Genomic DNA, 25,443 nt, shown 5'->3' on the forward strand with positions numbered 1-25,443 from the left:
GGTCTGTTTGTCAGGAAGTTATTTATTCAGGTGATTATGGCTGAATATTAATGTTTGTACTGATCTTGCCTCAGTTCGGGTTTTGCTGACCTTGTGAAAATAAATTTTTCCCTTGTGGGACAACAAAAGTATCTGAATTTGAATCCGAGTCCACCTGTGCCTTGCTGAGTTTCTTATACACTATAGCTACTGTCTTTCGGTGACCTCTTTACAGCTTTAGGTTCTGCGTGGCTTGTTTATCTTCTCAGTTGGGCCAATGACATTCTCCCCATGACATTATGGTGTTATATGCTTGGACAACAGGGCTTGTAGTTGCTAAGCACTGATGAATGAGATTTCCTGGATTATGGAATGAGGCAGCATGTCTTCCAAAGCACCGCAATCCTTTCCTGGGTTGCGCTGAACTTGAAGAGGTGATGCAGGATCCCTAATAGCTGATTCCCACATACCTTCAAGTCCTGAGGGTCTGAAACTGTCTGGCTGCAGGTTCCATCTTCTGGTTCCATCTCTCCACCTTTCTTTCATGACTACTAGACATGGACATGGGGTGAGGTGAAGGAAGCACCAGTCTTCCCTGATATCATTGAAGAAAACAGCTGAGCAGTAATCCTAAGATCAATGTCCGAATCAGAAGAAAAATGTGATGTGAAAGGAAAGTTGTGGGTAAATTGAAGTAAAGGAGGCGTGTCTGGCTGAGAGCAAGTGAGGATGATGCTGGGCTTGTTTCTAGACTGGACCTATTGAGGAAGGTCTTTTGCTCATTGGCACTGTCCACCTCACACCATCTGACCCTCTTGTTATGTCTGAAGTTGAATTTGTGCACACCTCAGTAATTTCCCTGGCTTCTTTTCTCGGGTATCTCCTTTTTCTCATTAAGTCTTTCTTTGAGGCCAGTGGCTGTGCAGAACTTTACATTTCAGAAAGTACTGTAGTGGTCTGATGGGAATCATTTTGTCCACATAAACTTTAAATAGATGACTGTACACTAAGTCATGGCATTGCTGTCATGTCCATGTGACACACAAGGTGTACCAGTCTGTACCATCCCTGATATTTGCAGAAAACAAATCCAACATTTATTTTATTTTTCAGTCTGGTGGAGTAGTTGAGGAGCTGTTGAAATCATTGAAGGGAGAGAGGATTAGATAACATCATTCAGATATTTCTGCATATGCATCCGATGAGGCATCTGTCCTTAACAACAACTGAGTGGATGATTTAATATGCACAGTTGGCATATTAAATAATCCCCTACAGGATTTATACATCTACAGAGATAATACTGATGAATTCCTTAGGTAAATAAAATGGGCACAATTTGCAGCTGTGTCAAAGTTCAGTACCTGTTCAGTACCTGCAGAAACAACTGCAGCATGTTCTGGATTGCACAAGCTGTTGATGACAATCCCAGCAACTCTTATTTTTGCTCTGGCTGTTCAGATCTCTGTCTGCTTGTCCAGTCTTAAAGTCGGGAAAGTCGGGAAGAGATACTAGAGTTGGTTATTATGTGGTTGGCTATTGCTCCTACATCTCTTTGAAACACATGACATTGCATTCCAGAGAGCCAGGCTGGGTATTTGTCAGCTCATCCTCCAATGTGTGAGAGCTCTCATGTTAGCTACTGTGATCAAGAAGGTTTTTACTTCCTGTTTTTCTTGATCCACTCTGCTCTTGCTCTTCATCCAAAACTCTTCCTCTATAACCCATCATTGATTTAGGGTCCAGTTTGGTGCTATAAGAGCTTTTGAAATATGTATCTTCTCTCTTTTATTTCACATTATCACAAGGTGACAAAACATGTTAAATTGAGAAAAAAAATAATTCAGCGAAAGTAAAGCTTTTAATATCAAAAAGATTTAAATCGCTTGTTTTATAACAGAGATATAGCAACAAGCTGCCACATTGCGCAACAAAATTCTGCTCCATTATAAATAAAACAACAGATAACCAAAATGGTTTAGTATCATTAGGAATAAAATTATTTGTTTCTGGTATTATAACAGGAAAAAGAACAGGAGGGTAGTATATTGAAGGTAAATGCCTAGTCTTGATAACCTTGGCTTTGACCTTGAACATAAATAAGAATTTAGTTTTGGTCTATATCGTCCAGCCCTGTCTTCTACTGCACATCTAACTGTATGTCCTCCACCCAGAGTGAGCTCAGAAACCCAGACATTAATAAATTTATGCTTGAGAAGCACAGAGGTTCCAATAAAGCTAAAAATAATTGATTGGCTCGACCACGCAGTCATTCACACTGCTAGAGCACACTCCCACACACCAGGGCATGTCACCACTTTGTTTATTTCATTTTCCAGAATAAGATGGGCAGAGTTGTGTATGTATGTATTTTTGTGTTACTGTGAATGGTTATGAGCATGCATGTGCAGTTTTGTGAGTGTGTGTGTGTGTGCGTGTGTGTGTATGTGTGTTTGTATAATGTTTTGTTGTACTTTCTATTTCCCCACTATGCTGCTCCATAGGGATACCATGTGAGTCCTTTTTCTCTGGCTGTAAAAAAAATTTTAAAAAATCTATATATCATTTTCTTCACTGAGCTGGCGCCACTGCTGCCCTGACTGGGAGGGTGGGGGTATTAGAGAGGGATAGGGAGAGCCCTTCTAAAACACATGAACTGTCAAACCTAGCAGGCCAAAGCAGAATCAGGTAAGGCCTCTCGTTGGCAGGAATGTGCCACTGCTCCTCTGCGAAGAGGACATATTCTACTGGCTCTAGAAGCAAAGCAGAGATGAAGTAACAGTGTGAGCAGCACTTTGAAGCAAGCGTCTCTTTGCTAACTGTTGCGCATGAGGCCAAAGAGAACCTGGGGGGGAGGTTGATTTAAAGTGAAGTACTCCATGTCACCTTCAGAAATTTACCAGAGGGCAATCCATCTTTGTGCAATTTGTCTCCCTTTCTTGTTTTATGAAATTGGTATAGATCCATGTGGCACAAAAATACTTTCTAGAAGCAACTGCAAAGATTTTTTGAGGAGAAAAGCCCTTTTTATTCTTTTTCCTCACACATTACCATCTCATTATGTGTCTCCCTCTCACAAAATTGATTGAATCGTGTTCTAATGGTTTTTCAAAGACATTTGTTGCTCTTACCCAAATATATTTTGCCTAGAAATCCAGAAACAATAATCTTATCCAGACTAACTTTATCTTGAATCAGAACAGTGAGCGGTTTATCAGTCTTGTTCAGAATATTTAAGTTGTTTTTTGTGGCCCTGGTTTGAACATTGCAATGTTGATGTATAGATTGAGGTTTTACTGGTTGAAGTATTACCGGGTGGGCTTTAAATGAGGGCTTTAAATGTGTTCCCTTGCAACTTAACGTATGTAGACACAGCTGTAAAGCAGGAGACTCTTCAGAATGTGATGACTACTGTCCTTGTTTGTTTCACAGTTCCAAATGTCACTTCCCCTTCCTCATCTCCTTCGGTAAACATAAAAAAAAACAGCATGATAGTTTTCATGTTTACTGCCCAATTCCATTCTTTTAAACAAATCAAAAGCGAAAAGAAGAGGCGCTTGTTTCCTAAAAGTGCTTTGTGTGACTTGTATCCTCTGTTAAATGCATTGAGGCGCTGTCACATTGATCATGCTCCTGTGTTTATGAAAGGGCAGTATGCTGTGAGAGTGGACGAACACGGAGTCTAACTGGAAAATGCCTAGATGGGGGGAATGAAAGTCACACATCCAGAGGAATTGAAAGGGATGGAGAAGTAGAGGGAGTGTGGAGTTGGGGAAAATTTTTTAAATTTACTGTGAATGGATTTAAGACTGTTTAGGACTAAGGTCCGTTCTTATTCCTTTCCTCATAGTTTGTTCTTTCTCCTTTCCTAATGCATAAGATATTATAAACCTCATCTAAGTTATTTTGGCTTTAACCTCCAAGTCCCTCTCTCCCTACTCCTCACTGACTGATTTATATATCCCCTACTCTACCCATCTAATGTGGCCTCATCTGCAGTTTCCCCTCATCCTCTCTTCCCTGTTCTGATCTTGTCCCCTTACAGTCCGAACCCGCTTTAAACCGCTGCATGCGTGCTTGTTCTGCCTTCCTTTCTTAGCCATTCCCTAATTCTCTTTCCCTCCTTGTTTCGACTCTTTTACCTGAAACAAAGCGTTCCATTCCTAGGCAGTGTGAGTGCTGCTTCTCACCTCACTGTCTGCAGCAACGTCAAAGTCTCAGAAAGTTTATCTTTTGTGGCTGAGAGAAAGGCACCAGATAATCAAGCTCGAGTTACTCATTGGATACACACACACACACACCATATGTTACATGCATCATCACCCAATTGAAAGATAGAATAAGCCAAATAGTCTGACCAGGGAAAACATCCACCATGATGCCCCTAGAACAGATACAAGGTTTACATACATCCTGGTTGATTGTGTGTTTTTTTTTTTTATTTATCTATTTTTTATTTTTTTATGGTGGTTTTCAGGCAACCACATACTAGCATTATAGGTACTGTCTAAAACCTACTCTCTCCAAAAAAAAAAAAAAAAAAAAAAAAAATCAGATTTTTGTTGAAAGAGTAGAGAGGTTGGAGAGAAAGTGAGCTACACTAAGCAAGCACTCCATGATCTAACCAGTGATGTGGGTGGAAATACAACACATTTTATGAATTGATGCTCGGTATGACTTCAGAGAGCTACACAGCGTTGGTAGAGGCGATGGAGTGGTGGAGTTTCACTGCTACTGTGTCCCCTGAAGAAGAGAAGCCCGGAATCTACACCAAATAGTGACAGTTTTATTAAAGGGGGGAGCAGCTGCAGCTGGGGTTGAGGTCAGTCACACTGTGGTGATTTTGCTGTGTTTTTTTGGGTGCTGCCTACAGGTAATTTATTGAGACCTCTGTAACAGAAAAACGGCAGATTTGTTAACATGGGAGACGTATGTATGCACTCCAGGACTGAAGCGTTGACAATAAGGTGCTCATGAACTACTTCCTGTGTAGGGGCCTTGCAGACTGAGGAGGACAGTCACAGAATGACACAGAGCGGACTGCTTTAGGGGAAAATTAACAAGTCACATTTTTAAGGTGAATTTGATTGTCTCATTTAAATGACGTTGCTAAAGAATGACTTTTATAAAATCTCAGGAAAAAGCGGAACTCAATTTTTCATTGAATTATTTTTTGTCGGTTACCAACAGATAAGGTCAAGATTATCAACATAAATGTAGCATTTTTATTTGAGACAATCACTATAGGTATGTGATAGTTCATATTTTGGTACTGATTCAATACCAAGAGACCAATAATTCTACTCATACTGATACCGACACTTTTTGTCTAAGTTTGACATATTATCAAACTTCTGACCTTTAGGTGTTTTGTGTTTTTTTCCTATGAATTATTCTGTTCACACCTATGACAGAATTTGGACAAAGCTAAAAGGTGTTAATAACCTACTAACATGACAAACAATATCAACAGAAAAATGAAGCAAAGATATGTCCATTTTCTTCTAAATAAACAAAGTGACGGTTTTATTAAAGGTGGAGCAAATCAATAAAATTTTTTGAGGTATTGTTGAGAAACTACAATACAAAAATAAAATTTCAAGATGAATTCTGATGCTAAAATATCAATCTTACCACCCTCAGAATCAATCCGATACTGATACCAACTCGACATTGATATTTTGGATTGATTCACTACTGATTCATCAGTAATTATACATAAGTTAAGTTGTATCTGTGTGAGCACATCAAAGTAAAATAGTGGCTTCCCATTTCAATCAAACAAAGCAAAGAATATATGGGGATGAGACTACTGAACGGGTTTTAGTATCGGAAGGCGTACTATCGGCTTGTGTCAGCGTTTTCCTTTTGAGTGTGTGTGTGTGCATGGGGGTGCGCACGCGTGTGTGTGTGGGGGCGTGTGGGGGTGTGTGTGTACATGTTTCAGAATTTTCCAACAGGCTGCCAATGTTCCCACACAGTTGATTAGATTACTTTTGAGTTACAAATATTTTTTACTGTTTTTGTTTTTTTGGAGTTTGAACTTCTACAGTAAAATCAAAATGACGGTCATGAACGCAGGACCATAAAGTCTGAATCGCAGGATACATCAGTAACCTTAACTCTACATCTGATCCTAGAATGAGATCACTATCAGTTTGATATTGATTGGTTTCTATACTGAAACTATCTGAAAGTTCCTGAATTGCAGTAAGTTTACAAAGCATGCAATCATAACTCTAATGTGCTCATAGAACTTAACAAAATTATATATATTTTTAGTTTCTGTATCTATTTGGCACTATCCCTACACCCTACACAACAGCAGAAACATTGTCATCAATAACCTACTACAGGACCAAAACATGATGAATGACTAACTTGGACCTTATTAGCATCCAACTATATACTAGAAAATTATTAGCTGGCTTAGCTAATAGGGCAAGGGTGTCAAACTCCAGTTCTCAAGGGCCAGTGTCCTGCAACTTTTAGATGTGCCTCTGCTGCACACATGAATAGAATAATTAGGTCATTAGCAGCACTATGGATAACTTATCTACACGGACCACAGATTCTTCAAAACACAATTTGTGTTTTCTGAAATCTTTGCTCCATTTAGAAATCTGTTCTGCAAAGAAACAAATGGGGATTCTGAGTTTTCCCAAAAAGACTCAGCTCAGCTCCTTGCTTTGAGCACAATATTGTGGAAATTCTCATCTGGTGAGTTGGATGTTTTGTACACTATGAAGTCCAGTAAAGTTTTAAATTGTTAAGGATCAAACCATGTCGGTGTTGACAGTCTCCACATTGTGAATGCACTGTCACTGCTGCTAACACACTCGCCCTGGAGCTTGATGCATGGTTGCAGTGGCACTAACATATCACAAAGTTTGTACACATTTAAAACACATAGGGCTGTCTGACGCTTTGTCACAAAGTAGTTAAGGATGATTTGGACCACATCAAACACTCCAACCAAGCCTGAATTTCATTTTCCTCATTCTGGGCAAATTTGGGCTAGAATTTGGGCAAGTTTTTTGTTTGCCGTTTTTGAGTTGGATCGTCATTACTGTCATTCTGAGTTATCTGCTTATATTTACTGCAACTAACAGACTTTCAGAGAGCATTGTGACACATTTTTGTCCAAGTAATTTATACAGTATTTATTGACTGGCACTTGAAAGACAAACATAACCAACATTGTGTTTTACTAGTGAGAAATCAAAAACTAAATTTTTTTCCACTGCTTAGAACATAATGATAATAGCATTGCTGAAGATAGTGATGACGATATTCTGACCCGTTTCTTTCTTTAGTGTTCCACAATGTCACCACCGGTTTGTGATATTTATTATATCAGCCACTAAAATATGAATCATGTGTGGTCATGAGGGCAAATAGAACCCACTCAAATGAGCAGCTACATAATCTATATGAATAGTGTGAATGTATGACACTCGGAGCATAGCTTGCTGCAAACTGCAAACAGACTACTAATATTTACAGGTTCAATCATGGTAAACATTAAGTACAGTGGGCTGCGGCCTGGCCACGGTTCAGTCGTCACGTATTGTTTTGTGGAACGTGACTCCAAATTATTTGTGGAAAACTCACTTACTTACTGAATTTCTCATAGAGCGCATTTCATATATACAGAAAAAAAAACAGCTTGGGAAGCTGAATTATCCAGACGCAATGGTGCTTGAAACTGATAGGTTGGTGTTTGCGAAGGAGCCAATTCAGGAGTGCCATTGATTTTCCTTAGTGTTGATTGGAAAATCAACACTAAGGAACAGCAGATGTTACCTCCTGTTGTAGAACTAAGATTGTTTCCACTCTGCGTTTTGATGCTTAGTGAGCTATTTTAGGTGTTTGAACTTTTAAAATTAACAGTTATAATAAAGTATTCACAGATTTTAACTATTTGTAGCTAGCTGTGGTCGCTAACCTACCACTGTACAGTCAACTGTATGACAGCATTTAGTGGTCATTATATACTGACATTAATTAATTTCAACCTTAGATGAGCCATGTTATGTTAAGAAAAAAAACAGTTAATAAAACAAAGAAGTTGCCACTGTTTGGCCCTATCAGTTGCTTTCTTCTTTGTAGAGACATTTTGGTCCATTGTTTTGTAACAACAATACCTCACTTAATTGGGGAATAATGATATTCATCCACCCACTGTTACCTTGACATCCTACCACAGCATTTAGCACCAACTGAAGGCTGGACTTTAACTAGGCGACTCTAAGTCTTCATTTCCATTTCCAAATATTCCTATATCTTCCAAAAATACATCACCAGCACCATACTGGACATGGTGTCAGAGTTAGCTCTCCTAGCTTAACCCTCTATGGAATGCATAATGATGCCAGTTGGAAAAAAATATTAGGGATGTTTTTCTGACATAAAATAAACCAAGTAAACATAATAAAGACAAATTTAAAAAAAATATTATTTTTTCATTTATTTTTTGTTGACGTTGCCATTTTCAACACTGTACCATAGTGGAAATGAATGAAAACAAGAGAGTTTGGCTTATTATTGGAAAAACCTTTATTTAACAACTTAAATCATAGTCTAAATAGTCTCCAGTAGCAATAATAGTTAACAATGAAACTCATTTGAAAGGTAAAAACAATTTAATTTATTGGCATATTTCATTGATATAATGGTTTTGATTGGATTTGAGTGTCTTGATCATGCCGTCTTTGCCTTACTGCTTGCAGAAGCTGATGAAGCAGTTCCTCTCTACTTACAGTGGAAGAGGAAAACAAATAAATATCCTTTAGTATGTTATGAACCTGCCAGTTTAATGAAACACACAAGTAATAATTGCATGTTCACCCTCATTGTTCCTCCTGTCCTCACTGGTCCTCCTGTCCTGCCTGTTCTTATTCTCTGGCTTATAGTCTTCATCATCCTCACTGTCTCATTGCAAAGTTGCAAGCTGCTCATTTTCTTCAACACTAAATGCTAATGCATCCTCACTAACATAAAAAAAGAACTGCTAGTTTGGTTTTCTTCCTAAGAAACTATAAAACATTGTTGTAGTAATGATGTAAATGGAAGAAAGAGTATCAATTATAGTCATATACAATATGGAAAGGACTCACAAAATGCATGATTATAGCAGACTCTAGAAGATCAATATGCCGGGTTAGCAATACAATGGTACAGTGTTGCCATATGGCAACATCAACATTTTAACAATTTATCATTATTAAATTATCAAATACTGGTCATTCATTGTGGTAATAAATTAACTTACCTAATTTATTGTTGAGTATGTATTTTTCCTCGGTCAAAAAATGTCATAAAAATTCTTTTTTCACGATTTCTGAGGAGTCAAATAGTGAGACCCCTCCATGTGAAGAGGTCTATAGAAAAGGGTGTCAAACGTCCCTCCAGAAAATTATGTGACAAATGTAAATATTGTCATTGCTTTTCTTAGGGTCTCATCTCTCTTTCAGTGCACTACATTGTAAAATTGGAGGTAATGTATGTGTGTGGAAGGGCTTCAAGTGATTTGTTGCCAAATGGCAACCCTGAAAGTGTTAATTTTTCTTGTAAATGTGATTTTTTTTTTTTAGAATCCCCGAGCATATAACAGTCAGGCCTTAGAGTTTGGTAATGTACAGTTATGAAAATCAGACTATTCAATTCTCTGGATTCATAAATGTAAGACACATTTCTTGTATGTTGCAGGGCCCTTTTAGTCAGATAACACTTGAAAATATCCAGACTGCTTGGTGTCCAGACGCAGTGGCCCAGTTATCTGTAATTTAGTACACATACAGACATGTGGGCATTTAAGTGATTCAGCGAACAAGATGCTGGCTCAGCTAGAACGATCATGAGAGGGTATGGTGACGACATCCTGAGTGGAGCAGGAACAGTGACTCCAAAAAAATGAGCAAAGGTCATCCAGCACATAGGATGGACAGGTTGCACTGGCAGAAATTTGAAAGGAGTTGTATCTTAGGCAGGTATGAGGCTGGCTGTTATCCAGCATGTGAGGTGGACTCTTTATGACACAGGAAATGTGTGGATGTCCAAAATGACCACACAGGGTCATGCATAGGTGCAGCTTTTCTGAAGAAAAGCTTACGATCTAACGAGGAGATGGAAGCACATTTGACAAATAAGTTTTGACCAAAGCACGCAGTTGCTATTAAAGTTTCAGCATAATTTAGAAAACTTGACATACATGTTTGTGATGGTGGGACAAAAAGACAAAACATAACATCCTGCTCAGTATGTGAGGTGGTAAGATAAACTTTGCTCCTTTTTGAATTATTGATCAGCATGTTTTCTTTTCTGTCCCATTGTGAAGAAAGAGTAATAGACATACCTTTTTGTTATTATACTTAGAGTGCATCCAGAAAGTATTCACAGCACTTCACTTTTACTTTTCCCACATTTTGTTATGTGGGAAAAGCAAAATTAGGAACAACACAATTGTACAATCCTAAATGTATTAAATTAATTTATTCAGAATTCTACCCCATTATGACAATACAGAAAAATATTTGAGATTTTTGCAAATTTATTAATAATGTGAAATTATTAATACATTTGTAAACAGGAACTCCAGGGAAACAGGAAGTCATGGATTATAAATATTAAGTTCCTAAAATCTCTGATCAACTTAAAAAAGGAAAGAATGAATTATAAAATGCTTCAGTAAATTTTTATTTAGAAAAGCTGTTCAGGGTTCTATAATCATCCCACAATCATTGTTTTGTATAAAAAAAAAACCCAAACCAAAACAAAAAAAGTATTTTTGTGGTAGATTTTCTTTTCATCCTGACTAACCAAGGTTTTTTTTTTTTTTTTGCAATAAAAGATTCATTTATTTTAGGGCCTTTTCACATCAACAGAGGCTGCTGGATTGTTAACTTTGGCCACTTAGGTGTCATATCTTCAGTCATCAACTGTTGGGAATGACTTATTAGTACCAGGCTTGACCGTGGATAATTTGAACAAGCAGTTAATTTTTTTCGAGAAAAGATGCAGACTATGTTTTTCCTTTCCCTCTTACCATTCAGGTCCCACTGTGTATCGTGTTTTATGCAGAAATGGATAACTGATCGCCTCCTTTTAAACACTTCATACGTGTCCTAAGAACAATGTAGTCAAAGTGGGGAACAAACTCTAGGTTCCTGACATATCTATTGCCCTGGAATAGGTTGAAAGTGGTGCCAGCTCTTCTCCATGCTAACCCGAAAACCTGCCACAGTATATTGAGAGCTTGAAAATATTGTTTTCATCACGTCCCTTCTATTTCCATGCTGCTGTCTCTCATTTACAAAGAAGAGAGCAGAGACATCCCCAGTTAGCGCTAATAATAAAAGAGGGAGAAATGACACCTTTAGCATTTCTCCCAGCATACTTCTGGGTTATGTTTACTGAAAGAAGCCCACTGTACTGCACCATGTTCTCCAAGTTGAAAATGCGGCACATTTCAGCCTGCACTGAAGACATGACTCATTCTCTGCACGCCTTCATGCCAAGATGAATGAAGTTTGTATACTAGTCATTTGTAATTACAATATTTAGCCATCTGAACAAGTTTAGCCCCCTGGCAGCTATCAAAGGCCAGCTGGTGAAGTGTTGTAATGCAGGTAAAAGAGACAGGGTTGTCAAATTCAATGAGCATCTACCTTCCATGTTTCACAAATGAGAGCCTGTCCTCAAAGACGCTTCATTCCCAGTGCTACATTATGGACCCTGAGTTTTCCCCTCGCACTCCTGCTCTCAATATACTGGCTTTGAAGCATGCAGGATGCAGACAACTTTTTATTCCTGCATGATACAAAACGGACTGCTTCTGTGCATGTCATCACACACTAGAATCCTACAAGCCACACACTGCTGTGGCACAGAACAGCTACCAGGAATTCGTTTCCCCCTGACTTTGAGCATGAACACGAGGAGTGGGAGTTTTATGCACTGCAGAAGGCATGAGTAGATGATTAAGAATATTTGGTGGCAATGAACTGTCTTGGAGGAGAAAATTGACCTGAAACAATGGTTGGGTTTTTTTCTCATAGAAAAAAAAACTGAACCCTTAGTTTTTCTTTTGTGTTTGGAGGAGATCTGTTGGACATTTTTGATAGATTCACTTTGGAAAATGCAGTTAACTGATTGAACTAAATTCTTCCTGAGAAAAGACACACTTATTACGACTTTAATTTTTGTTACTCGGTTTTTGGACATATTTGACCAGCCGTTAAATATGTTCATGCTAATCTAGCTTCACTTTAACAGTTATATTATTTGTTGATATGAGAATTGGGTTTAAAGTATTCTTTAACTTTCATGTCAGAGGCCAAACGCGAGTCATGCAGCATGTGAGAGAGACAAATTTGCCACAGACTTTACATCTTAAACTACATTTAGCAAATGATATTAGCATGGTTAGCTTGTGCTTATTTCGTGGAGAATAAATGTTTACCATAAAGCAGCAGTATGTTTTTTTTTTTAAAAAAAAACATGTTTTTTACTTATTTATTAAAACTATCAACATGTGGTGACAAAATATGAGAGATAATCTGTCTATGGTCCTGCTGTCATCTGAACAAATACACAGCTCTGTCAGAAACAACCAATGAGAGGCAGGGTCTTAGCACTGTTAATCACCCTCATTCACTCAAATGGTCAGGTTAGTTAGCATAGCCATGATGACAGCAGATGAACAGTTTCCCTGGAATGCTAAGTTGTTTCTCCACCAGTAGTACATTTCTGCAGATAGCAATAGTGGCACTGTGAGGAGGCAGATGAGCTTGGTTTTCATATTAAACTGTCACAACATATTGACAGTTTTAACAAATTTGTAAAAAACACATTTTTGTAAAAGTTACATACTGCAGCTTTAACTCAGAGTTCTGCAAAGCTATCAATTTTTCTAAATCTAGCTATTGCTGTAACATAAATAAGTGAAAAGATAAAATGAATAAAATAGAATTTTAAAACAGAGCAGATTTTATTTTCTGTTATTTCCTCTCTCTCACTTCCTGTGGATCTGTGAGCATCTCTGTGTTTCCTCTGACCTCATGCTTAACGCCTCATCTAGAATCAACTTCCAACCTTTAGTCTTTTTCACCCAGTAACAGTGTTCACCCTGAAGTCTTTGGTTGATAGTATGATCTCAAAAAAATCAGTCACGTGTCTGGGCTGATCAAATTGAGAATCACATTATGATGGGTTCACTGATTAGAAAAAGTTGGTATTTTTAAGTTTCCAATCAATCGCAATCGCTCACGTGTCTGGGCTGATCAAATTCAAAATGACACTATTTGTGTCACCAGGACTTTTATTGGTGCATCTCTGCCCTTAAAAAAATCTCAGTAGTTAGAATTTATGCAGTTTTTTTCCCATTGGAGTGTTAAAATAAAATAAAAAAAACTCTCTTAACTTCTCCAAGACAGCCCATTGGTTAAAATTAAGCAAGTTGAACAAAGGTACACAAGGCATATTTGCCTCTGTAACAGACTTTTGCATTGCTGCAAAAGCTATCGGAATGCCATCCTCAATCTTGGGCTTCTCCAGCTTTTTTATTTTTTTTATTTCTTTGTAAAGTTATTTTTCATACACTTTGTTGGCCTATGATTTGACATTTCAAACATTGGTGAAAGCTACTTTAATATTTGCTGTGATCATTTGTATGTTCAAAGTTTTTTTTTCTTTCAGCACCTTAATCTCTGATGGAGCATTTGTCACACACTGTGACCAATCAGTCAACTGTTTGATTTATTGCAGCAATATTACCGTTTTGAATGCACTGTCATGTATTTGTTTAGTTGCATTTATCAACATGAGTTTGAATTGATGTGTGGCACTTTGTACCATAATGTCTGGTAAAAGATGTTCTTTCTTTGACATTTGAAAAATGTTCTTTGAAACTTAATTTCAATGGTATTTTGTAAAGGATTTGAGTCCGCAGCCATTTTATGAATGTCCCTGGTCAAAATTTTTATTTTTTTATCTTTCAAGACTCTGAGAATGTCTTTTGTTGATACTGTTTTCCAATAGTTTAAGCATATTGTGCATAAAAAACTATTTTTTTTATTTTCCATATGTCACACTAGTTTCTCTGCAGAAGTTCATTATCTCTGCCTGAAAATAAGTAAGTTCTTGTGCCAAACCAGTGCTTGAAACCAGAACCACTTCTGAAACCAATAACTCTGGTATATAAAAAAAATTGTTCTATGTTGCACCACCTGCTGGGCTTAGGAAAAAGCATCAGAGCTGGAAATAGGTGCATTTCTTCTAATTTAGGCCCAAAAAGAATTTTTAGGTCAAAGGTTTTGACAAAATTAGTCAAAATTTAGGTAAAAATCTTTGATCTAACAAATTAGGTCAAATTTTTTTTAGATTTTTAAAAAAACCACAAGTTTTCTTCTTGTGTCCTGATTTCCTACTTGAAATCAGAAATGACAGCAGATCAATCAAGCAAGACTTTTCTGGTTCTGTTACCACCTGGCAACAAGCCACTTATCTGGTAAAACGACACGGTCCTTATCAGTGTTTTCATAGAACATGCTGTTAATGTGAACTATTTGAAGCAACATTTGCTAATTGGATTGTTGTTAGCAACATAAGCTAATAAAAATTAAGTACACAGAATATTCTGGCTCCAAAAACTAAAGGAACATCTTAAAAAATAGGTGATGTACATTTACATGATATATTAAGGCTACCAGAAGTGGAAATAAACTGTTTATCGCTGCAGCTTTCAGTCATAACATCTTTGAGCGCTATGCTAGCCTTAGTTAGTGTAGAACTATGACAGATCCAGGCCTCAGCATTACATAAATTGTATGGTTTATGTGGGTTGAGGGTAAAATCCCAGTGCTTACTAAAGAATGTTGTCAGGTAGATCTCAGTGACATGAAAGAAACAGAAAGTTGCTTATTTTCAAAGTTTTCTGGAGATTTTCCCACCAGTAACAAGCAGACATTACTAGCTTAGCAGGCCCCATCAATGTGGTAGTTTAGCGTCATGATGAGGGAACTGTATTCCACCATCAGGTATTCTTACAGAGGACTGAGCTTTGCCCTGCTGGGCCTCATGTCCTGAAGTTGATCTAATATAGATAAGAAGTCATTCTTTGATTATTTAAAATACTTTGATGGAGTTCTCATGTCATCTGTAACTAAAGATGAAGGTTATACAGATGACAACAAATATTTGCCTTTGATATATTTTTTTATGTTTATATGTATTTGTGGACAAGTGCAAAATTTTCAACAAACTACAGGAGCATTACGGCATCACTTCTTGTCCAGAAGTTCATATGGATCAAACCCGTTTGGAAGCCTTTCAGACCCAAAGGTTTGTTGGATGTTCTGCTGAATGGTCCACAGCCTCTCTGTACATATACAACTAACCTTTGAGGGTTTTTCCTCCAGATTCTGTTTCCTTCTTTTTTCTTTCTGTCTCTGTGTCTCACTTTCTCGTCAGTTGGCACCTACAGAATCATGTTTAGCTAATTTGACCTCAAGTCTCCAGTTTGGTGTGCCTATACATATGGCATATTGAATTCTGAGGTTGAGGGTTGGTGGGAACCTACAACCTTTTGAGTCAGAACGCAAATTTCATGAGGCTTTCAGTGCAGATATAGAATGCACCATAAGAACCAGAACCTGGTTTAGCACAAGAACTTTGGTCTAAAATCCCTACAAACTACTGCCATCCATTAAGCTGCGTCAGTTTGAAGCTAAGGCACCAAACTGTTTTAGAGCAGAGGTCTCCCACTGCATCATGCTCTTCCTCCGTATTTCCCTCTGGCCACAGGCCTTGTTTGACTCACAGAGCATCCTGTTCTTTAGCATGTTTGCATTCATGAAACTGTGGCTACTTTTTTCTGAGCATGTCTCTCCTTGTCTTTATTGTTTCAGGTATCATGACAAACAGGAAGTGACCAGTAACTTCCTGGGAGCCATGTGGCTCATCTCGATCACCTTCCTTTCTATTGGCTACGGTGACATGGTACCACACACGTACTGTGGGAAAGGCGTGTGTCTTCTTACAGGGATCATGGTAGGTTCCTTTTGTTTTTATTGAAATATATCAGTAAGTATATGGAAGGAAAATTTTACTTTATTACATTTTTTAATCAATCAAAATAAAATCTTGGATTGAGACCCTTAATACCTCTTTTACCTCGTCTTACACATGTGAATGGTGCCCTGCAGAGCTCACTCATCTGTTCTGTTATTCAGCTCTCTTTAGAAGGACTGAGGATGGCCTGATAGGTTGCTGTGCTGAAAAGTTAAACCAAGTTAAAAATGTACCAGTTACTATTACTTCTGATTTCTTTTAATTTATTCATTTACTGAAACCACTCTGGTGTTAGGCCTGCACAAAGTAGTGGATAATTATGAAGTGGAAATGGAATGATAACAGGGTTTTCAAAATCTGAAAAGTGTGATGTGCATTTGTTTTTTCAACCCCCATAAATAGTTTGTTGATGTGCATTTTGTTCCCTCAGTTTGTAGCAGTGTGGCTCCAGCAGCTCCTTCTGCTGGAAAGGTTTGGTCCAGTCTTCTTTGCAGAAGTTTCTCAATTTTCAAGACTTGTCTCAGACAAGTCTGGACTTTGACTAGGCCATTCTTAACTATCCTATAAACATCCTGTTGTAGCTCTGGCTGTGTGTTTAGGGTTTTCCTCACTCTGTAAGGTGAATATTTGCCCCAATTTCAGGTCTTGTGCAGCAGCTAATTGATCTTCCATCAGTTCTGACCAGCTTCTAAGTGCTGAAGGATCATGTGCAGTGCTAGTTTCCAAACAAACAACATTCTGTATGTAGGCAAAACTGACAACTTTCTTATCTGATCAAGCACCTTCTGTCTCCCCTATGCTGCTTGTAGAAAACTACAAAGGGGCTTCATTGAACAGTCTTATTTATTGTGGGATTAACGAAACACCGATGGTTTCTGGTGGCAACTGGTTGCTAATGATTTACTCAGAAGTATTAAAGCGTAAAGAGAGCTGAAAGTGCATGCATTTCCCACTTTTCAGATTTTTAGGGGCTGCCGATGTTTTCATAATGTTAAAGCACATATATATAGTTCATGTTATGTTTTCAAATGTCACCAACCAAGTGCTTTTGTGTTTGTCATTACATTTAAACAACAGGGGGCAGGTTGCACTGCGCTGGTGGTAGCAGTGGTTGCCAGGAAGCTGGAGCTGACCAAGGCTGAGAAGCATGTCCACAACTTCATGATGGACACACAACTCTGCAAACGAGTGAGTTACATTTTCTACCTGCACTTACTGTAGTCTGCCGCAGGTTGATTTACAAAGCCTATAAACAAAGTCCCTCTGTAAACTTTTAACCCATGACATTTCCTGTCTATTTGGATCTTTGTATTTCTATACCATCTTTCTAAAATAATACCCTAAACCATTTTTTCCAAAGGTTTTTTTTTGCTGAAATGGCTTTTGGCAAAAATGACCTATGCCATTATTTTTAGGAAGGTGACAATATAGAAACTACTGATAATGTTTTAGAGATGAGTAGATTTAACCAGTGAAACAGTTATAAACTGGAAACACAAGATGACATCCACCAATCAAATTCAGTCAAGTTTCTTTGTACATCACATTTCAGGAGCAAGGCCTTTCAAAGTGCTTTAAATCATAAAAACACAAAAATAAAAAGTCATACAAACAACATACAGTCATCAAGTGAGAAACCAGTAAGTGCCCGGCAGCAGCTCAATACCATCTACAGCTAGAGATTTCTCTTGTATTTTATAAAAAAATGTTTCAAACTAGCAATGCGGAATGATGGAAAAATTCAATGAATCTGAGAAACACAACGGTAGACACGCCTTCTAACGACAGTGTGAGTTGCAGTGATTTGAATTCAACAGGTTTTCGCCATGAAGCGGAACGTTAATTTGTACTTTTCCCATTTTCCAGCAAACACGAGAGTACGACGCTGACACTGTGTCAGATAGCTTCCACCAGTTTACCTTTATCTTGTATCTCCCATCTCCCACATGGTCCTGTTTAATCATTCAATCAGAAACTGATACACTGAAGCAGAGCCAGATCTGTGATATCAAATGTCTTTTTCACTCTTGTGCCTCAGGTAAAGAACACAGCTGCCAATGTACTCAGGGAAACATGGCTCATTTACAAACACACCAAGCTGGTGAAGAAGATCGATCACGCTAAGGTGCGGAAACACCAGCGCAAGTTTCTCCAAGCCATCCACCAGTAAGTCCTGCACTCCCGTTCGCTCATCAACGTTTTAAACTGACAATTAAAATCTCTCTGCAGAAAGTAAAAATAAGTTTCAATCTCACTTAAGGTTCAAATATTTAGACCTCATATTTGGTTATGTTGCTAACATGGTGAAGAAATGTAGCGATAGTTATGTATTATCACCCTGTAGAGCTGCTCCTTTTATTGTCATACTCACTTACATGTAAGCTTTGACAGATACACACACGCGCACACGCCCTCATACACCCACACACACTCAAAGTATTGTGATGGTCCTTCGTATTTCCCTGCCCCCCTCTCCCCTCCGACCCTCTTTTACCCTGCGCTTACAGCGACAAGTGTAATGGTTTCACTCGTTTCGTGAATGTTGTGAGGTTAAAACTCTGTACTGTGTTCTGTCCTTGTTTTGCTCTATCACCGCAGAGCTCAGAAGTAAGTTAAGTCTTCTATGTATCCTTCTCCTACTGTTTCCTCAACATCCTCCTCCTCCTCCACTCTCCATGTCTGCGTTTGACATGCATGAGGAAAAGAATAATAATCTTGGATGCTAATTTTTTTTTTATTATTTATTTCAGTGTTCCATTTCCTCCCCTCTCCTTCCCATTCTCTCTTGAATGGAATGAGACAAAAAAAGCATCAACATTTTGCCACCAACACTTTGTGTCAGTAATTAAGGGTTGTCTGGAGAGAATGTGTGAAAGAAAAAGCTTCTCGCAGAGAGTGAGCTTGGACCTTTTATTGGCCAAGATCATCCTCATCTACCGCACAAGTATGACTAATATAGCTGCTCCCGGGGCTATATTAATCGTCATCAGCAGAACTCATCCCACACTTTTGATGGTTTTGTGATGACATTTATCCAAACTGTGTAACATACTGTAGTTACATAAAAAAAGCTGAACTGTTTGCTGTTGGTTTTTGTCTTTTTCCTCTCTGAAATAATCTTAAAGCAAACAATCTACAACACAAGAATCAAACTGTGTATAAAAGTCTTTATGTTACATGTTTTTAGACCCTAGTCCATGTTAGACTTGGTTATGCTGGTATTAGACTGACAATGTTATAACCACAACAAAAAACAATATGGTTTCAAAGCTGCTAAAATTTCATGCTTGCAGGTTTCTGCTGCTTAAATTTAAGAGCTTTCTTGAGTTTTAAACAAAGAAACATTCAATATAATAGAACATTAATAAAAAGTTACTCTATTTAATACTGATCTTAAATGAATTTAAGATTGGAATATTATATCAGAGCAATAAAAATACATTTTTAATTCAGAAATGTATGTGTAATTTAAAGTATATTTAACAACTGCTTAAAGGTTGCTATTTTAGGCAAGGAAAGTTTATTAGTATAGATTTTTTCAAGTCAAAGTGCTTTACATGCTGAGAACATAAAATCATACATTGCAGTGACATAACAGAAAGCAAAATTGGACTACAGACTAAAATTAATGATGTTTCAGTTAATATTATGGATCTTTCAGACAAGCACAACTCTGAACAAAATAAGTTTTAACTGCAATTTGAAGGAATTTAGTTTTGACTAAACACTAATCTGTTTATTCCAGATTAATGGAGCATAAAAACTGAATGCTGCTCCTCAATGTTTGGTTCTGATTCTGGGGACGCAGAGTAGTGTCGTGTTTGAATTGGACCCAAATGCAGAGCAGAGCTGCATTGAAACAGAATATTTTCATAACATGAAATAACTTACAGAACAAATTCAGATCTTGGAAAGTGGGAAGAAAACAGACTCGGTACCAGAAGAGTAACAAAAGGATCTAATAACAAACAATGAAGATCCAGGAGCTTACATAGGAGCTGCGTTTCCATAGCAAATGTGCACAAATCTTTTGGGGGGCGACGAGGAGCGGGTTGTTTGCTTTTTGTAGGTTTGTCACATCATAAAAGACCACCTGGATCTCTTGGAGAAAACAAGAACAAACAATGTAACAATTGAAACAATTTAATGAATAAATTATCTTAAATCTGAACAGATTTAAAATGTTTTAAGGCCTAAGTTTGTATCATCGCAGGTGAGTTAAAATACATGTCCAAAGTGAAATGTGATTGTTCCTCTGATCAGAGATCTGCATTCAGAGTGACCCCAGAAAACCCTTCATGTTAGTGGCTTTCACTTTGTCAACAACAAGCACACAGAGGAAAATTCAGTTCAGTTCCATTCAAAATACTGTATTGATCCCAAAGGGAAATTCCATGTTGTTGTAGCTCATATAGGTTAAAATTCTTCAAAGAATTTGCTGTAGAAGGTAATGATTGTAGGCAGGAAAGATCTCTTGTAGCAGCCAGTATTACAGCGAATCTGAAGAAGCCTCTGACTGAAGATGAAGCCTTCCCAAATGTTTTTCCACATTTTCTCAGCAAAAAAACATTTCTTTACATGTACAAATGCCTCTTGGGAAGTTGTCCACACATTTAACGTAAAGCATTATGGGTTACTGGAATATGCTGGCTAGTTTGGGGTTTTTTTTGTTATAAAGAGTGACAGAAGACACTTTGTAGTGTGGTCAGTCACCATGGAGATCGCAGGCCGTTAGAACGAGATGTTTGTTGCTCTAATAGTGAGTTTGCAATCCGCTCTCAAAACAAATAAAAACGTGCTAGCTTGTAGAATTTTGGCAGACCGTCACATGCAGTAATCATTTATTCAACAGGCATGCTAACTTGCAGAGTTTGTTGCCAGCATGTGTTTTAAGGCATCACTCTCTTACAAACAAATTGGTAAAGCTTCTCATTTATCAAACCCATGAAAGTTCTTGTTTTTCAAAGACAGAAATGTTCCTGGAGACTTTTAACCAAGAGAAACACTTAGGAGAATGTCTTTATGTTTGGACAGTTAATGCCAGGTTCACACACGAGTGTTTAAAATTGTCGGCCGCTTTTCAAGCCCTGACTGGCCACACATGGTGACAAAATATCTTAGCTGCAGCAGGTTTGGTGACACGGTGTGTGATTGCCAGCCACACGACATGAGCAACGCACACGAACTGATTTAACTCAGTAACGTTCGAATGTCAGACAGGAAATGTCGCAAAGATCAAATATGAGTTCTGAGTAAACAAATATGGCCGACTGAGAAGAAGCAACGGCGATAGTTTGTAAAATATATTTAACAGAAAAAAAACAATAAAACCGTCTGAGACGTCCACCTGACTTTGTAGTTACTTTGTCTTCTGTGTATCTTGGATTCCCCTCCGTGTTTCTGTCTCCTTGTTTCTGATTGGCTACACATCACATTCAACAGGCTGTGTATTTATTTGTTGTCAGGGAACACCACACACGCTGCCATATCGTTCCAAGACAATCAGCAGATTGATTATTCCTGATTTTAGATCACAGCAGTCCTGATGTATTTCTCACACGGCATCTAAGGAATCTCACTTAAGACTATCTTAAGAGCCATCCTGATAAGCAGGGCATCTTTAAGATTGTCAGAAGGAGAAATGTGGGACAAAAATCGGCATAAAAATCTTGCCGTATTAACTAGACATTATTGACAATGCAGAACTGTTCCTTGAGTCTCAAAAGGAATTTAAAACTCAAAGATCTTGGCAGTTTTGAAACCATGACTACTGTACTGTCTTTTTGCTTTGAAAGCCAGGAGAAAGGATGACATATAAATAATCACAATAATGAGGATGTGTCCTATTGAAATAGAGTCTCTCTCTCTCTGCTCTAATATACTGAATGAATAAATGACCTTGAAAGGCCTTCTGTCTCATAATTTGCCAAACAGGGAAATTTGTCCTCTCATACAGATGATGGCTGCGTGATGTCACAACAAACAGACTAGCACATTTTTTAATCCAACTTTCCCAGACTCCACAGTGTGATAATGTATCTGATTAGTGACATAAAGCCACAGAATGGAAGGCATCACAAAACATGTCAGGTGTCTCATTGCAGCGTATTCAGAATGTCTGTGTTGCTGCATTTTCGGGAGCGTTAGCAGGCCGTTTGTTTCTGGTTAACTCCATCTTTTATCTGTGGCATCGCCTTCACACACATCAGCTTGTGAACATACACATAAACACAGAACAAACTACTGCAGCTCATGCTCACTGTGCACAAAGATCAGTCATGGCTATAGCACGCTTCCTGGGTGACCAGTGTGAGCCTACCACTGAGTTGCCTGCAGCACTGACCAAAGGCATGCCATCTTTTTCCTTTTGTTCATGTCTTACTTTTGGATGAAAACGGATAAGAATGCTTTTGTTTTTTATTTCAAACTGGATTTAAAGGTTTCTCTATGGAAGCATATTGCATTCTTCTGGGAAAACATTTGACCAGTTCAGTATTCAGATTCCTTTCTGACTTAAAACTAGGGGTGGGTGATTTGGCTTAAAATCATGACATATATTTTATTCTGATAAAATCAAAATCTAAATATATTTTCAGTCTAACTATGTGATTCTTTGGACTCTAAGTCTAACACTAACTCTGCGTTAATGTGGAAAAAAGTGTATATGAATCACAAAATTGTAATAAATGGTCCCATTTTATTACACCGCTGATTCCTAAGTTTTAAGTGGAAGTCATGGTTCATATCTCTGCCACTTTTACAGGATCTTATACAACTTTACTGCCTTGTGTTAAAATAACAATGTTCTTCTGAATTCAACCAAATTATTTTTAGGAAAAACTTGAAAAATATCAGAATAATTTTAGAAGGATTGGGCTTCTGATCAGGATGCGACCAAAACCCGATGAAGGGAGTATGTTTCCCTTCTGGCCCAATCTCCAGCAATAGTCGAGGACAGTTATGGATTTATTTTAAAAAATCCTTCTTGATATTCTGTATTATTTATTTGTCTCTTTATGGGAGAAAAAAACAATTCAGCTAATACCATTTATTTAACAAATATTGGTTTTGGCATATGTTATCATGTTTAGGTTGCTGATAGAAGAACAAAAAGTAAGTTGTCTTAGGTGAGAAACTTGCTCACAAACAACACCCTCTGTCATCATTGTGTTCTTATCCCTCAGCTTTAGTTTGCTCCTTCCCTTGATGCAGAGATTCCACCTGTTCATATTTATAGGGCAAAAAGTGTTTTGAACTGAAAGAGTGCTCACTCTATCATCTTTTGTTCTATTATTAAGCATCTATACATTTAAAAACAAAGAATAATTTGTGAACTATTAACAACAGAAGTAGTACTGTGGTTCTGGAGAGCATATTAGGATCCAGAGATAATATTGTATTACATTTTTGAGAGGTGTGTCTAAAAGAGCTTTTTTGTGTTATTCAATTGAACAGCATTGGAAAGTCTATTGTAATTTATTGATATTTTAAATTTCTCAATTTCTACCTTTCTGACTCTAAAATATGATTACAATTTCCCTTTAGCAGAATATTTAATGTTTCTGTTAAGTTAGATGCTCAAAAAACTTTTTTTTTAAGTTTCTTTTTCCTGGAACTTCTGTGGTATAGTCTCCTGTGTGATGCTTTAAAGTGGACATATCTAGCTTTTAAATCTTTCCTTTTCATATGTAAATCATTCACGTATGGTCTATATGAAGAACAACTGCAATGCTCTCGTCTGAATTCCACAGACCCACCTTTGCTCTGACTCATTGTAGAGCGACCCATTTTGCTCGGGTTTTTAAAATGTGAATAAGACATTTTATGCCCCTCCAGGTCGCACAACATTCCACTCCACCCTGTTCGGCCATTTTGTAGTTTGATAGTACAGTAGTGATACAGTTTCCATGCAGAGAAACTTTTTTTATTAAAAATGACAACAATGGTAGACTTTCTATCCAACATGTTGGAGCCAGAATCTGACAAAGAGCAGGAGAAAGAAACCAACAACACTGCAGATCCACCATGGTGTTACTACTTACACCCTCAACATCCATACCAACTACCTATAATATGAAGTATAGTTAAGCTGCAGTGTCCAACTCTTGGGGCGTGCTGTGGGTTAGCACGCCCCACATTTGGAGGCCTTAGACCCGCGGACGTCGCTGGTTCGACTCCCGGTCCCGACGACCTTTGCCGCATGTCCTCCTTCAAAAATGGCGCCGGCTCAGCTGGCTGCCTGCAGACGCAGTTCCTGTCGTGTGTGTGTTAATCTGTGTATAAAAAAATCTTGCTGTAACTGCGAAATAATTTCCCTGCTGGGATGAATAAAGTAATTCTTATTCTTAAAATGTCAGATACCTTTTAAAATATTAATGCTGCCACAATATGAATGAAGTAAACAAAGCAGGACATAATTAAGGAGTTAGCTGGCGGTAGCATCAAGAACGCCACTTGGATAATTTTTGTTCCCTAAGACCAAATCAAAGCTGTATCGTTTCTTTCAGAGAAAAACCTGACAACTATCAAGACTTTACCAAAGTAATTTTTGGCTCACAGTGACCTTTGGGTGTAAACAGGTTAGCTAAAGTTATAGGTTATCACCAGCTTTCTTGTCGACAGTGGTTGTTCAGGACGTCACTGTTTCCAGCTTTTCTAGTCGATATGTATGTAGAAAACTTGAGATGGGTGACATGGACTTTTAAAATTACCACCGGTTGTCATGAATTGTGTGGTGTTGTTGGTGGTGGGGATGGACATGCCACCCAGGTTATGGTGAGAATGGTGGTTTTAATCAAGAACACAGAAATCCAGGCAGCACAGGTGAGCAATGAGACAAGGAAACGCAGGCACTGGCGTGACATTAGACACACGACACGACAAGGATCTGACAAGGATCTGGGCACACAGGTGGGATAAAATACACAAGGGGTAATCAGGGAACACGAGACACAGCTGGGAGCAATGAGGGGCAAAGGATACGACACAGGAACTAAATAGACACAGAAAACCAAATCCTCACACTGGTATTTATTGCAAAACAATAAAAGTGATGCTAAAAAAGTATTTAAGAAATTCTCACTGTCTATTTGGGTAATAGACAGCAGATCTATGTCAAGCACTTAAAAAATGTAATCATTATAAAATAAGTTAGTTCAGAACATTAAGATGTCTGATTCTATCACTAAGTAGAACAGAAAAACTGTACTTTGTCATAGTTTCAAATATATTCATATTGACTGACACTCTTCTGAAACAAACTGTGGCTATTGTTACTGAATGTTAGTTTTGGGTTTGCAAAGGTTATTAGGGTTAGTTAAACCTGGTCTATACAATCGCAATTGTCATCATGAAACAATTGGCATAAAAATGATTAATGATGCAATAATTGTC

The 25,443-nt window shown here is 37.8% G+C and overlaps 1 protein-coding gene across 2 annotated transcripts in view; it reads left to right on the top strand.

The window, feature by feature from the left end:
• Positions 1 to 25,443, top strand: part of kcnn1a (potassium intermediate/small conductance calcium-activated channel, subfamily N, member 1a) — an 87,842-nt gene that overhangs the window by 46,319 nt on the left and 16,080 nt on the right. The window contains exons 5-8 of one of the 2 annotated variants that reach the window (XM_028020532.1): positions 15,888 to 16,029; positions 17,128 to 17,238; positions 18,089 to 18,216; positions 18,649 to 18,657. In XM_028020532.1, coding sequence (XP_027876333.1) covers positions 15,888 to 16,029; positions 17,128 to 17,238; positions 18,089 to 18,216; positions 18,649 to 18,657 — 390 coding nt within the window. The remainder of the gene's footprint in view (positions 1 to 15,887; positions 16,030 to 17,127; positions 17,239 to 18,088; positions 18,217 to 18,648; positions 18,658 to 25,443) is intronic. The other variant, XM_028020533.1, reaches the window with a different exon arrangement.

Source organism: Xiphophorus couchianus, chromosome 6 (assembly GCF_001444195.1).
Source record: "Xiphophorus couchianus chromosome 6, X_couchianus-1.0, whole genome shotgun sequence".
NCBI classification, from domain to species: Eukaryota; Metazoa; Chordata; class Actinopteri; order Cyprinodontiformes; family Poeciliidae; genus Xiphophorus; species Xiphophorus couchianus.